The sequence below is a fragment of the Dipodomys ordii genome, unplaced genomic scaffold (assembly GCF_000151885.1).
Source record: "Dipodomys ordii isolate 6190 unplaced genomic scaffold, Dord_2.0 Scaffold3, whole genome shotgun sequence".
Taxonomy (NCBI): Eukaryota; Metazoa; Chordata; class Mammalia; order Rodentia; family Heteromyidae; genus Dipodomys; species Dipodomys ordii.
The window spans coordinates 11,178,628-11,193,768 of NW_012267219.1; the positions used below are offsets into that span (position 1 = coordinate 11,178,628).

Here is a 15,141-nt window from a genome sequence, read left to right on the forward strand (position 1 = left end):
ACCACTTGAGCCACAGCTCCACTTCCGGCTTTTTCTGCTTATGTGGTGCTGAGGAATGGAACCCAGGGCCTCATGCATGCAAAGCAAGCACTCTACAACTGAGCCACCTTCCCAGCCCAGGTATAGTCATTTTATCTGCAAATAAAGATGGCTTTTTTTTTTATGGTACTAGGATTTGAGCTTAGGGCCTCACATGTCCAATAAAGGACTTCTGACTGCCTTTGTGTTCTTTATGATGTATATTGTTACATTCAGTTTTATATTCTTAAAAAATGTACAAGTTATATTGTCTCAAGAGAATGGCAGACTATTACATTTTAGGAACTCTAACAAATACATGAAGAAAAATATTAAACATTTTGTTAAGAAAACCAGTGAACATACCAGCAATATATTATTCATCCATCCATCCATCCACTTATCTACCCACCTATTTACCCAATAAATGATTATTGCTTATAGTTCATGCCATGAATCCTTCTGGAAAAAATTGAGAAAGACATAGTCCTTGCTATGAAGATCACACACACACACACACACACACACACACACACACACACACACACACACAGCATAAAAAGGGGTACTTGAATCAGCCTTGGACAGTCAGGAAGGTTTGATAGAGGAAGGTGACATCTAAGATTTCTGAAAGACATAGGTACATAGAAGAAAAACTACATTTTCTATAAATGCACTGAGTTATTTAATTGCCTCACAGTTCTTGGATATAAGCTTGTCAAAAATGTTAGCAGCAATTCTAAAATCATCATGGTTCTCAAGATCTTCAATTTTCTTTTGCAGCTCAGGGAGCTAATGACACTCTGGAGAACACAGCTCTGGATACCAGTCTGCTGGAAGAGTTCTTAGGCAATGACTTTGATTTGGGAGCCTTGTAAGTAATAAGAACATGTAACATAAATCAGTTGGGAAGTATTCTCTCCTCTTCTATTTTCATAAAGAACCTGAATAGAATTGGTACTATTTCTCCCAAAAATATCTGGCAGATTTCATTAGTGAGGCCACTTGAATCTGAAATTTTCTTTGTGGGTTATTCCTCCTGTTCTCCTCACCCCCCATTCTTGGAACAAATCTAATATCTTTTTATAGACATGAGGGTATTTAGGTTATCTATTGATGGCTATGGGCTTAGGATATTTGTGTTTTTAAATGAATTTATTTCATATAGGTTGTCCAGTTCACTGGCATAAAGTTCTTTCTATTTACTTAAGTGTTGTTGTCTGTAGGATTTGTAGTGAGTCTTTTTTTCTTGACATCATTAGCTCCTTCCTTCCTTCTTTGGGAGTACTGGGACTTGAATTCAGACCTTCATGAATGCTAGGCAGGTGCTATACTATTTGAGCCATGCTCTAACCCTTTACACTTTATTTTTGGAGAATAGAGCTTTGTATTTTTGACTGAGGATGATCTCAGCTTCTGATTAAAGGTATTGGTGTATCATTCTTTTTCTTTGTGTCTTTGTCTGGTTTTTCGGTGAGTGGTCATTCGCTTTTTATTTCATGGAAAAAATTGAGGAGCGTTGGTGTTAGTTCCTTAAATATCTGGTAGGATTTGACAGTGAATCCATTATGTCCTGGGCTTTTCTTTGTTGGGAGATTTCTACTGTTGTTTCAACATATTTTCTTATTATAGATCTATTTAAGTGGTTTATATTTTCATGATTCAATTTTGGTAGTTCAAATATATCTATAAATATGTCTTTTTCTATTAAATTTGTATTTGAATATAGGTTTGAAAGTATTTCTTCATGGTCATCTGGATTTTCTTGGTACTTACAATATTCCTATTTTCATCTCTAGTTTTATTAATTTTTGGTCTTATTTCTTCAGTGACCCACTAGTAATTCAATACAATATTGTTTAGTTTTAGTTTTTATGTGTTTGGTTATATTCTATAGTTTCTTTTGCTGTTGAGTTCTAGTTATATTCCATGCAGTCAGATAGACTATAGGAATTTATCAATTTTCTTTTATTTCCTAAGACTTGCTTAGTATCCTAAAATATAATCTATTTTGGAAAAAGTTGTATGGGGCACATGTATATTATATAGCTGCTTGATGAAACACTTTGCAGATATCTTTGGTCTATTGTATTACTCAATTGTAAGGTTTCTTTATTGAGTACTGAAGTCTTCTACAATCATTATGTTGTAGACTATCTGTGCTTTTAAGTACAGTAGTATTTAATGAAGTTATATGCCCTGACATTTGACATATAGATCATAGCAATTGTTATTTCTTTTTGATGGTTTTGGGTTTTTTTTTATATGAAATGACCTTCTTTGTCTCTTCTGACTGATTTTTGATTTGAAATCTTCCATATTTATAAGGTGGATTACTGTTCTGGCAGTCTATTTGCTGAATATAACCCTTTCCAACTTTTCATCCTAGGTCAGTGTTTACTTTTGTTAGTAAGATGTGTTTCTTATAGGTATCAAATAGTGAACTGTTACTTTTTTTTTGCCATTACCTGCTAGAATCATGTTTACTTTATATCATCAGGGAATAAATGGATCCACATAGGTAATTCCATACTAATTGTTACCCTTTCAATCTCCTGTTTTAAAAATGTTTTAAATATGGCCCATTTTTATCATATCAAATATATTAGCATTCTTTTAAAAATTATATGATCATTATATATATACATATATATGTTTAGGAGGTAGAATGTGATAGTTAAGCATGCATATAATTTTCAGCTATTATCGAAAAGTATGTAGTAATTCCTTCCATTTGTTGTTTTTATAGTATTTAATTCTTTCCTATTTTTCATTTGCTCATCTGCTTATCTGGTGAGATTTGTTTTCTCCCCTAATAATATAGTTATATTTATCTTCCTTTTCTTGCTATTTTACATAGTGCTGATGAAGTAGTAAAAAATTGCTTTTGTTTTTGTTTACCAGGGAAGATTTTTATTTATTTATCTTTTAGTTCTGAATGATAGTTTGTTGGGTTGATTAATTTACTTTGGTAGTTGCTTGCTTTCAGTGCTTGAAACATACCATTCCATGACCTCTTTGCATTCAAGGTTTCTGGTAAGAAATCTGCTGTCATGATGAACTTACTATTTTATGCTATGATATGTGACTTTAGTATTTCTCTCTTACAGCTTTCAATATTCTTTGCTCATTCTGCATACTTAATGTTTTAGCTATGTTGTGTCCTGGAGTGCATTTTGTACGTGTGTGTGCCAGTATTGAGGCTTGAGCTCAGGGCCTGATCCTTAGCTTTTAATTTTTGCTCAAGGCTAGCTAGTACTTTACCACTTGAGCCACTGTCCCACTTCTGGCTTTTTGCCTATTAATTGGAGGATTTGTCTTATGGATTTGTCTCCCTAGGCTGGCTTCAAACCATGATCCTCAGATTTCAGCTTCCTGAGTGATTTTTTTTTCTGTTATATTCTGTTGGGTGTCATAAAAGCCTCCTGTTCTTGGATAAATATTTCTTTTTTCCAAGATGTGGAGCATTTTCTCCTATTATTTTATTGACCTTTTAGCTTGAACCTCTTCTCCTTCATCTAACATTCTCCTTTGTCTATTCTTATCTGTCATATATTTGGTCCTTTTTTTTTCCTTTGGTCGGTCGTGGGGGCTGAACTCTGGATCTGTCACTCAGCGCTTCAGCTCAAGGCTAGCACCCTACCACTTGAGCCACAGCACCACTTCCAGCTTTTTTCTGCTTATGTAGTGCCAAGGAATCGAACTCAGGGCCTCATATATTTGGTTTTTTAACAGTTTGTCCCAGAGGACTTGTATGTTCCTTCCACATTTCCTGCCTGTCCTTCCCCGCACTGCCCAATGTCTTTTTTCAAGTATTCTAAGGTACCTTGTCCTTTAGCTCTAATACTCTGTCTTCAATTTGGTCTATTCTATTAAAAAGACTTTCCACTGAGTTTTTTCCTTTGACTTATTGAATATTTAATTTTCAGAATTTCAGTTTGGTTATTTTTCAGAATTATGTATCTATTGTATTACTTTTTCATGTCCTCATTTTGTTGTCTGCTTTACTTCAATAAGTTTTTGTTTGCATCTGTTAGAGAGAGTTCTTCTAGCTGTGTTTTTAAAAATAATTTTACCTTCTTTGAATTCATTCATTTCTTTTTTATGTGTAGGTACTTACTACTTTAGCTTCTAGCACCATTCATTTTGTAATGTATGTCCTCTGGTGGGCCTGAACTCTGGGCCCACCCTCAGGTCTTCAGCTCAAGGCTAACGCTCTACCACTTGAGCCACAGCACCACTTCTGGCTTTTTTCTTTTTGCTTATGTGGTGCTGGGAAATCGAACCCAGGGCCTCATGCATGCAAGGCAAGCGCTCTACCACGGAGCCACCTTCCCAGCCCATTGCTGTTCATTCTTAAAATCATGTTTTTAGGATCTTTGGGCTTTCTTCTTTTGCTATTTTAATGTTTCTTACAGTATGGTTGTTGACCTTTGGACACCTTAGGAGGTACCATGTTGCTTTGTTTTTAGTATTTCTTAGTTTTTTACCATGACTTTTATGCATCTGAGGCCAATTCATTGGTTGGATGGTGTGTGTGTGTGTGTGTGTGTGTGTGTGTGTGTGTGTGTGTGTGTACACACAACCTGAGGCTTGAACTCAGAACCTGGGTGCTGTCCCTGAACTTTTCTTACTGAAGGCTAGAGCTCTACCACTTGGGTCCACAGCTCCACTTCTGGCTTCTTAGGGGGTGCTTAATTGGAGATAATAGTCTCACAGACTTTCCAGCCCAGGCTAGCTCCAAACTGCAATCCTCTGTTTAGTCCCCATGAGTAGCTAGGATTACAAGTATGAGCCACTGGTGCCCAGCTGGTTGGAATTTTTAATGATCTGTAAATTTTAGCTTTAGCCCAGAGCTTCATACCCTTGCTTGGCTTTTTTGTTCACCAGCAATTTGCTGGTTAATTGAAGATAAGTCTTTGATTTGTCTTCCTGGGCTGAATTTGAACTATGATCCTTGGATTTCAAGCCTTCTGAGTAGCTAGAACTGGTATTTGGCTAGGTCCTTCTTTATGTGCCATTTGTGGTCTAGACTCCTTCTCCTGTTTGTACCCTTGGTGACCCACTCCTGGCAGGATTCCTCTACCTGAATGATGTGGCTGGGAACTCAGAGCCTGCCTGATTTCAGGACACTGTGAGTCATGATCACTTTAGCAGCTCGTGTGGTCTTAGTTTCCTTCTAATGTAGGCTAATTATTGCCTTCCTTCTGCATGTTTTAAGATTAGTTTTCTAGTGTTTTAGATGAAAGCTTACTTCCTAATTTTTGTTCATTTAAGCATGCAATCCTATAAAAGTCTCTCTGTCTGTTTTAATACTTTGGCTTTGTGTGTATGTATGTATGGTAATGGAGAGCTTCAGGCACTCCAGCAATAGAAAAATTAAACCACTAGCTTGTCTTCTCCATGATTTTTGATATGAAATATGCATTTGTTATTCTTTCCTTGTACATAATATTTCTTCCAACTTGAAGATATTTTCTTTCTCTTTGATTTGGACCTGAAGTGGTGCTGTGTCTCAAGTGGTAGAGTGCTATCTTTGAGGAAAAGAAACTCAAGGACAGCAGCCCAAGCCCTGAGTTCAATTCCCAGATTATATTGGTTAAGATTTACTAAATTGTGTGTGTGTGTGTGTGTGTGTGTGTGTGTGCCAGTACTGGTGCTTGAACTCAGAGCCTGGCACCACTTGCTCTTAGCTTTTTCTGCTCAAGGATGGCCTCTACTTAAGCTGTACTTCTACTTCTGGCTCTTTTCTGGTTAATTGGAGATAAAAGCCTCTCACACTTACCTCCCAGCCTGGCTTTGAACCATGCCCTTTTTGTACCTAGGATTATAGGTGTAAGCCACTAGTGCTCAGCATTTGCTGAACCTTTTTAAACTATAAAAACTTATGCTTTTAAAAACCATATCTTGAAAGTTTTCAGCTATAATTTTCATGTATATTTTTATGTACCAATGTCTTTCTTTTTCCTTCTCAGGACTCCAACAATTCAAACATTTTAGATCTTTTGATATTGTACACAGGTTTCTAAGACTCTTAATTTTTTCAATTCTTTGTCTTTTGTTCCATAATGGTTGATCTATCTTCAAGTTCACTGATCCTTCTCTGTCATTATCATCAATATTCTCTTATTAAATCTACTTTGGCATGCCTGATAATGTCCCTGCTTTTGCCAAGACACAGAGTGAAACCAGGCCAGAATTTTAATAGTTATGAGGAAACCTATTCATAGATATGTCTAATACCTGACTGACATTCTTGCCAGTGCTCTGTGGGAAAAAAGGAGTCTCAGCATTTTAAAGGTTTGTTTGTTTGTTTGTTTGTTTGGGTCCGGTCATGGGGCCTGAACTCTGGGCCTGGGTGCTGTCCCTCAGCTCTTCAGCTCAAGGCTAGCGCTCTACCACTTGAGCCACAGTGCCACTTCTGGCTTTTTTCTTTTTGCTTATGTGGTGCAGAGGAAACGAACCCAGGGCCTCTGGCATGCAAGGCATGCACTCTACCACTGAACCACCTTCCCAGCCCCCTCTCAGCATTTTATAAGCAAGTTAAACATACATAAACACACAGAAAGAAATGGTATGTCACCAAGTGTCTGAGCCCATACTGTGATGTGGCTGTTCTGCTATCAGCGTAGCATAGGCTGACCTCAGACACTAATTGCCTCTTTGCCTACATTCACACTCCTTGACCATCCAACAGCTGGCATGGGTTCAGGTGGGAAGGCTGGGCATGAATATATTTTCTTATTTTCTTTTACCTGAAAGTCCTCTGCCAGAGTTTGTCTAATGTTTCCCCTAATGTTTAGTCTTCACTCTAAGAGAAGGTACAGCTTATTTTTTCTGAGTTCTACTTAAGACCAGTTTGTACTGAGCAGAAAGACTATCTGATTGTGGTGGAAAAAGTAAATAAGTCTTAATCAAAGGGTCATGTTCTTATCTGAGAGGCCTGAAATCTGCCACAGAGTCTTTGTGTCCACGTTAATAATGATCTTTCTTCTAAGACCACAGATATCTAGCCATAGACTTCCCAGTTGCTAAAATTCTGGCCTGATTGGTCTAATAGAATTGTCTATGTTTGGGTCCAGGTTAAAGGAGTGAGATTCTAGCCTGACTGGTCCAATAGAATTGTCTATGTTTGGGTCCAGGTTGAAGGAGCAGGGTATAAGTGAGGTAGAGAAGGAAGTTTCTATCATTGAGCATTTCCTAAGCATTGGACAGTATTATTTACACTTTACATATTCACTACTTGATTTCACGTTTGATGCTATATATTTCCTTCTCTTAACAACCCTGCAAATTGGTACGATATTACCTATATTTTGCAGAGGAGGAAGCTGAGGTACAGAGCAGTGTACTAGTGCTCCATAAGTCAACAATTAGCAAAGCTGGGAATAGAATATCCTCTACATGCAGCATAAACATGAATTGATATTTTAGAGCATGCTTTAAATGATTGTGAAGTCTGGGAAATATATTTTAAAAGTATCTCAAATTATCTGTTGAAAGGTGTGACTCAGAATAGATCTCAGTCAGGGTTTTGTAAAGATTGTTAGAGTTCACGTTCACTAAAGTCCTATGATCAGATAACCTGTCATTACTTGATAAAAAAAATGATCAGGTGCAGGCAGTTAAGTGTGGCACAATAAATCTGAGTAAGAACAAGCAGAAACAGGTCCAGTCCATGACCGCAGGGACAATGGGCTATGGTTCAATGATCATTACATTGGTACAATCTGTACAAATACTCCACGCTTTGAGATTTGCTAAGTGCCAGGTTCTTTATGCATTTCTTCCAATAACCCTGGCATGTAAGTTCTGTTTTGTTTTTTGTTTTCCCTGGTGGAGCAGAGCTGAGTCTCTTACCTATACTTACTTCAAACTTTGAGTTACCTCTCAACTACTAACTTGACTATGAGTAATACCTTTAAAAAATGTTAATGTGGCCGGGCGCTGGTGGCTTATGCCTGTAATCCTAGCTACTCAGGAGGCTGAGATCTGAGGATTGTGGTTCAAAGCCAGCCCGGGCAGGAGAGACCGTGAGACTCCTATCTCCAATAAACCACCAGAAAACCGGAAGTGGTGCTGTAGCTCAAGTGGTAGAGCGCTAGCCTTGAGCTGAAGAGCTGAGGGACAGCGCCCAGGTCCAGAGTTCAAGCCCCATGACCGACCAAAAAAAAAATGTTAATGTGAACTCTCATAAATGGCCACAGGGACCACTAGATCATAAAATTGCTGAGTCAGTTTGAATCTCCTAGACAGATTTCAGATTTTATTTTTTTGAGACAGGGTCTCACTATGTAGTCCACTAGCCTCTATTTCTTGATCCTCCCACCTGTGCTTCCCTAGTGCTGGGATTATAGACAAGTATTTTCACACCTACCTGTGCTTCCCTAGTGCTGAGATTATAGACGAGCATCTTCACACCTGGCTTGAGATAGTAAATGTATTTTAAAGGGAACTTTGGGCCTTTAAGAAAGATTCCCATAGAAAATTTGTCCCATGAGATGCTGAAATGAAGAAATAATAAAAGTTTCACCATCTATAAGTCAGCTTTTGACTTACTGGATTAAACCACATTAAATGAACATCTTTACTGTAGAGCTGTTAGTCTTTGATGTGTTAATGTGAAACTGGAGAGTAGAAATCTTGTATTGTGTTTCTCAGACTTCTTTAGACATGCACCCCTTTGAGGAGACATGAATTCATATATGAGCTTTCAGATTTGATCCTTAGATCTTTCCAATCTTTCTGTGAAAATCTAGTTAGTATACCAAGCTGAGGTTAGTCAAATCAGTAAGGGAAGGTGTCTGAAAATTGCCTTTAACCCTATATTTCCTTCTGTGACAGATCCAGGGGCAGCTAATTGCCTAGGAGGAACAGGATGAGGTCCTCTCTGATTTCCTAGGTTAGCCAGACAGGTACCTACTAGAAACACAGGTGAGTGTGTGGGGGTATCCTGGGAAATGTCCAGGTGTGGAGTGCTGCTTGGAATGAGAAAGCTAGAGATTCAGGGAGCAGTGTAAAACCTGAGATTGCAGTGAAAAAGGACAATAAGTGTGTGTGTGTGTGTGAAAGAAAGGTTCTGAGAAAGAGACTAGTGAATCCTCAGTTAAGTTTTCTTTCTTTGAACAATTGCCCAGGCCTTTACCTACTTCCTTACTGAGCATAAAGTGGGGCTAAAGAGCAGGGAGCAGAAGTACAGATCTCATCTGAGAGGTGGAAAATGTAGCTCTGCAGGCTCTGCCCAGAAATACAGAATCAGAATTCCAGTAGGATTCACAGCCATAGTAAAACCTGAGAAACCTGAATTATGTCACAGACACATAGTTCCTTGCTCACCATCTCTCAGCTCCTCTATTAGCTACTTAATGATACATCATTTCATGATGGAGATACATTGTGAGAATTGCATTGTGGGCAATCATTTTGTTATGTTCAGAAACCACACACATATCGCCTGTTTTTGTGAATAAAGTTTTATTGGAACACATACAGAAAAAATAAAATCTCACACATACAATATTAGAGTATAATCTTGTGAAATCACCAACAACAGACTGGAATGCTGTTAGATAGCCCATGTATAATGTATATGGTTTGTTTTGTGTGGGTGGGTTTGGTGGGGCTCTGTATCATAGTAAATTTTAGAACAATGTTGAGACCCTGCATAAGGGGCTAGGCTGAGTGCTCTGAAGTGGTCTGCGAGAATGTTTAAATAGGTGACTTTACAGAATGGAGGACTTAGGGACTGGTTCTGTCATGAAGGAATCAACTCTTATTCTAATGGTTGAACTCAAGCAGCCAATATTCTGGGTTTTATCTTGAATTTGGCTTATGGTACCAGATAGAAAAGGAGTCAGGAGTCGATTACCAGCTGCCTATTTCAGTTCTTCCAGAGTGGAGTGGCTATGGTCCCTTTGCTGTAAATGGAGCAAGGTACATGCAGTTCTGTGAGACAAGCTTGATGTTTGAATTCATTGACATGTTTTATCCTTGGGTTCAAAATGCTGTACTAATAGAAAGCTTAAAGTGGAAGACTATGCTAACACATTACCCTGTATTTCTCTATCCTAAGAACGTCTATGTGAAATGAAATTATCTATAATTAATCAGATTAAGAAACTCTAATTTTTTTTACTCTTGAGGTAGACCATCTGACTTCAGCTGGACTTCTTTTCCGATGAATGGTCTCAAATGACTTGTTTAACCAACATCAACCTTGGTTTTATTGTTTATGGAGTAAGGACAATAAAAGCACCTCTTTATAATGGGGAGAGTAGAGATTAGATGAGACAATGTGTGCTAGGGTTCACATGGTGCCTGGCTCAGGCAAGATTCTCAAAAACAAAAATATGATCTGTGCGGCAGAGTGGCAGTAGGAAAGGCGGGGTCCCTGCCCACAGACGTGGGGAACGGGATAGGCCTTCCTTGTCATGGTTTTTTTTTTTTTTCCTGTCCTGTCCTAAAATAATTTTCATGGCCTTCTTTAGCTACTAATTATCAAGGATCAGAGCCCTTTATACCAACCTTGGGATAGCGGACACAAAACCCCAACCATGCTTGAACAAGTATTTATTGAGTGCCTTCCACATACTCACTTCTAGGGCACTAACTTCTAAGGCACTAGAGAACACACACACACACACACACACACACACACACACACACACACACACACCACGCTACGTACATGAAAAACTAGAGAAAATACCTTGCACAGCAACTATTTTTTTCTGGTTACAGATGAAGTATAAGAGTGAACAAAACAAATGGACCCTTGTTAAGAGCTGATCAAAGTCACAATGCGTTGGGTTCCATCTGCCCTGGCAGGACACCCAGACATCTTTCCAGAACTGGTGATGCATGGTAATAAGAGAAAGCAGATTGACTCCTCATTGGAGTCAATATTGTTTTAAATTCTCAACAGACTGCATTTTCCTGTTGCCTGCTCCTGGAGATGGGCCATTCCTTTTGCCCTTGGCTTTCCACTCCTGTCCTACTACTTCACTGGGAAGAGAAAGACAAGGGCAGATGGTCTAAAGTCATTCAGTAGGACAAAGACATTAAGAATAGGCAAGGGAGTGGACAGAGGGATGGGGAAGGGTACCATTTCTGACCGAGTGTTCATCAGAGTCCTTCTGCACACATAAATGTATATACCCAGCATATTTGTTGTTGCTGGAAAAACTTTAAAAGCTGTTTGTATCTATTGAGCATCGATTCCAGACTGGGCCTGTGCTGAGAGGAGCCCATTGTGGAGTGCAATGGAGCTTTGAGGAGTGGGCAGTTGGTGTTGAGTGAAGGGAGCCACTGAGAAAACTGGGAATTGGACTGTGAGTCATCCCACGAGGATGACAAGCTCTTAATTCTGTCGGGGGGTCTTGCATGGTGTCATAGAGGCATGTACATAGTAGACACTTGGTCAGCTCAGTACAGGATGTACAGCAAGGTTGCCATCTGAAAGAAATACTGGCTGCTTTGTGGACAGCACATGGATGTTGTGCGTGCACAGGTCATCTTAGCCAGCTGATGGAATCTCTTTAGGTTTGCATAAGTACTCATCCCCAGAGAACTGTGTTTCTCCATTTATCCTCCACAAAACAAAAGCAAGTTATATGACCAGGAAGGTAGAGTTTAGAAGGCAAATCATTATACTTTTTGTCAGCTAGTAAGAATCTCTTGATTACTACAACTGTGTCTTTTCGAAGCTAGACACTGTGTTGACCATTCAAAAAGTGACTTCTGGTGTCTGTCTCTCTCTATCATCTGTCTGTGTTACAGAAATCCCTTTGATGTAAGATAGATTCGGAGCACAGAGGCCCAGCACAGTCTACTGTATGCTGCTGAGATTATTGACAGGAGGATCATGGGTAGGAAGGAGTTTTGAGGTGCAGGTTGATCCTATTTTTCTTCAAGTTCTTCAATTGCCTTTGCTTAACAATTCCCCTCATTTTGAAGGCTGTTCTTTCTTCAAATTCTGCAGAAAGCAGTGCTAAATGTCTCTAAATGAATTAAACATGGCAGGGGATAAAACAATGAAACAATGAAATAAAGAAGTAGTTATATATTTTGGGAAGGGGAGTAAACTGTAAGGGAAATATAATGTTTTAAAACATTTGAAAATCACAAGCACATACTGCTGTGATTGAACACAGAGATCCTTTTGTATTTCTTTGTAGAGTAAATATACTTTTGCTTTAGCAGACAATTGCTTTGCTTAGACTCAAACTGTAAACTCCACCTCTTGGGAATTGGCTTCTAGTTTCAGTTCCTGCCATATACATTGATAGCTCAGGGATCAGCAGGCAACTTGGGCAGTTATATAAAGAAGCTAGTGTCCCCTCTCCAGCACTTTCCCCCTTACCTCCAAAATTTGCCTTTCACTTTTCAATAGCCATGTTTATCTCAAACTCTATTTTCTGGTTCTTCAGGCCAGAAAAGCTGTATGTTTGTCTTATAGTTTTAGCAGCTCTGTGTTCAGAGTTTGACCAGCCTTCAGGATCAAAGTTATAAATAGCCAGGTGTTGGTGGCTCAGGTTTATGCTCCTAGCTGCTCAAGAGGCCCAGATCTGAGGATTGTAGTACCAAACTAGCCCAGGTAAGAAAGTCTGTGATTAACTACCAAGCCAAAAGTCCATGTATTGCCTAAAGTACCATACTTGAGTGAAAGGACAGCACCTAGGCCCTGAGTTCAAGTCCCCGGTACTGGCAGTGTGTTTGTGTGTGTGTGTATGTGTGCGTGCATGTACGTGCGTGCGCACACACACACACACACACACACACACACACATGAAAGCTGAAAACAGGTAACATCCACTGCCATTACCTCTTCCTCTAAGATTCAGTGCTCCTCTGCAATGGTCTTGCTTTTGTCCACTTTCTTTTTTTTTCTTTTCTTTTTTTTTTGTCGGTCATGGGGCTTGAGCTCTGGGCTTGGCTGCTATCCCTCAGCTCTTCAGCTCAAAGCTAGTGCTCTACCACTTGAGCCACAGTGCCACTTCTGGTTTTCTAGTGGTTTATTGGAGATAAGAGTCCCACGGACTTTCCGCCCAGGCTGGCTTTGAACCATGATCCTCAGATCTCAGCCTCCTAGGTAGCTAGGACTATAGACACGAACCACCAGTGCCCAGCTTGCTTTTGTTCACTTTCTAGTGGACTTTCTTTGGATAGCTTTCTCTCATTCTCTCACCATTTTTTAACTGAGAAGTTAAGAGTTTTAATCTGTGAGGAGATAAGTTCTGCTAGTTTACCAGTCATTCAAAAGGCAAAAGAGCTATTGGTTATTGTTCTATGTTCCTTTTTGGTCGTTGGTTTTCTATTTTTAATCTCAAAAGCTATCTGAAAATATGTGGCCTTCTGTTGTTCCTGTTGAAGAAGTTCTGTGTATAAACCACTATGCTCAAAGGATGAATTTCATTCTAGGATGAATTCTGTACTGGTCAGACAGAGATCTGCTAACCTTGGTAACTTCAAAATATCATCTCCTTACCTCTGAGTATGTTCAATTGCTTTCTTTTCTTTTTGGCAGAGGAAGTAAAAATTATGCTTTTTTCCTATTATAAATAAAAAAGACTAATAAACTTAGACAGGGCTTATTTCTTTATGCTTAATAAAACCTATGTACAAGTACCTAAAAAGAAAATAGACAGAAAACATACCCATTGTTACAGTTCTAAGTAGCCTGAAGTGGTAGGAAATATAGATGTAATTATCTCCTCAGATTTTCAGCCACAAAAAGAATTTAGAGTCCTGCTGTACTAGAAAAATAGAGAACACATTCATATTTAAACCTACTGCTTTAAAAATACTTTCCTGTGGGCTGCAAACCATAATCAAGTATTCTATATCGCTATGTGTTAGTGCATTAAGATGATGTTAAATATGTTTTAAAGATAAGTTTGTTATTTATAATAATTGCTACTCCCAGAAACTAATAGCCAGGAGCATTTGGCTTTTTCCTTCAAATATTTTTATTTGAATCTAGTTAAAGTGCTATCCAGATCAGTAATGACATATCTGTATCAATATATTAGCAATATACAGCTATATCTGTAATGATATATTAGCAAAAACCATCATCAAATATCCCTACCTACATCATAAAATACAAGTTAATCACTTATTTGTCTTGGGTAACATTTTTATTTTCATAGCAACCTATCAAGAATATGCTTTAGTAGAATTTGCATCCTGATACTTTCAAAGACTGTCTGGGTGAGTAGGTGAGAGGAGGAGGAAGGCAGGTAAACTTCTGCAGTTCCTCATTAGGTTAGTTTCCTGAGGTTGCCATGCGAAAATATCACAAACCAGATAGTTTAAAAATAATAGAAGGGCTGGGAAGGTGGCTCAGTGGTAGAGTGCTTGCCTTGCATGCATGAGACCCTTGCATGCATGAGCACCACATAAGCAAAAAGAAAAAAGCTGGAAGTGGCACTGTGGCTCAAGTGGTAGAGTGCTAGCCTTGAGCTGAAGAGCTGAGGGAGAGCACCCAGGCCCAGAGTTCAGGCCCACGACCGGACCCCCCAAAAAAACAAAAAGCAATAGAAGTTGAGTCTTTCAATAACAGATGCTTATAATGAAGTTGTCAGCAGAATTATTTCCTTCTAGAGACTGTAAGGGAAAATATGTCTGTGTCTCTATCCTAGCCGTCCATCCAGGTGGCTGCCTGTAATCCTTGGGATTGCTTGGTTTATGGCAGCATGTATGTGCCTCTGCCTCTGCTTCTTTGCCTTTGCCTCTCTGTGTCTTCTTTTAGAAGGATATTGAAATCAGAGTCACCCAAGGCCAGGACCATTTTGTTTCTGAATCCTTCATTAATTACATGGGTGTCCAAGCATTTGGGAGAGAGGGACATTAACACACTTTCCTAATCTCATGCTGATTGTGTTCAACTATGCATTTTGTGTAACAAAAAAGTCTGACTCTGCATGTATCTTTCTCTCATTTTCTTTCTTTTTTTTTAATTGTGAAAATACTGTGTAGAGGGGTTACAATTACATGAGCAAGATAATGAATACATTTCTTATCAAGCATCGTTGCCTCCTCCTTTGTTTCCCCTTCCCATCCCTACCCATCCCCTCCCCCCCCCGCCTCCTCCCCCCAAAGTTGTAAAGTTGTTTTTCGACA

At 39.0% G+C, this 15,141-nt stretch overlaps 1 protein-coding gene across 1 annotated transcript in view; it reads left to right on the forward strand.

Moving 5' to 3' along the window:
- Myrfl (myelin regulatory factor-like) overlaps positions 1-15,141 on the forward strand; it is an 84,572-nt gene that overhangs the window by 1,250 nt on the left and 68,181 nt on the right. The window contains exon 3 of the mRNA XM_013018644.1: positions 781-892. Within this exon, the coding sequence (XP_012874098.1) occupies positions 781-892 (112 nt within the window). The remainder of the gene's footprint in view (positions 1-780; positions 893-15,141) is intronic.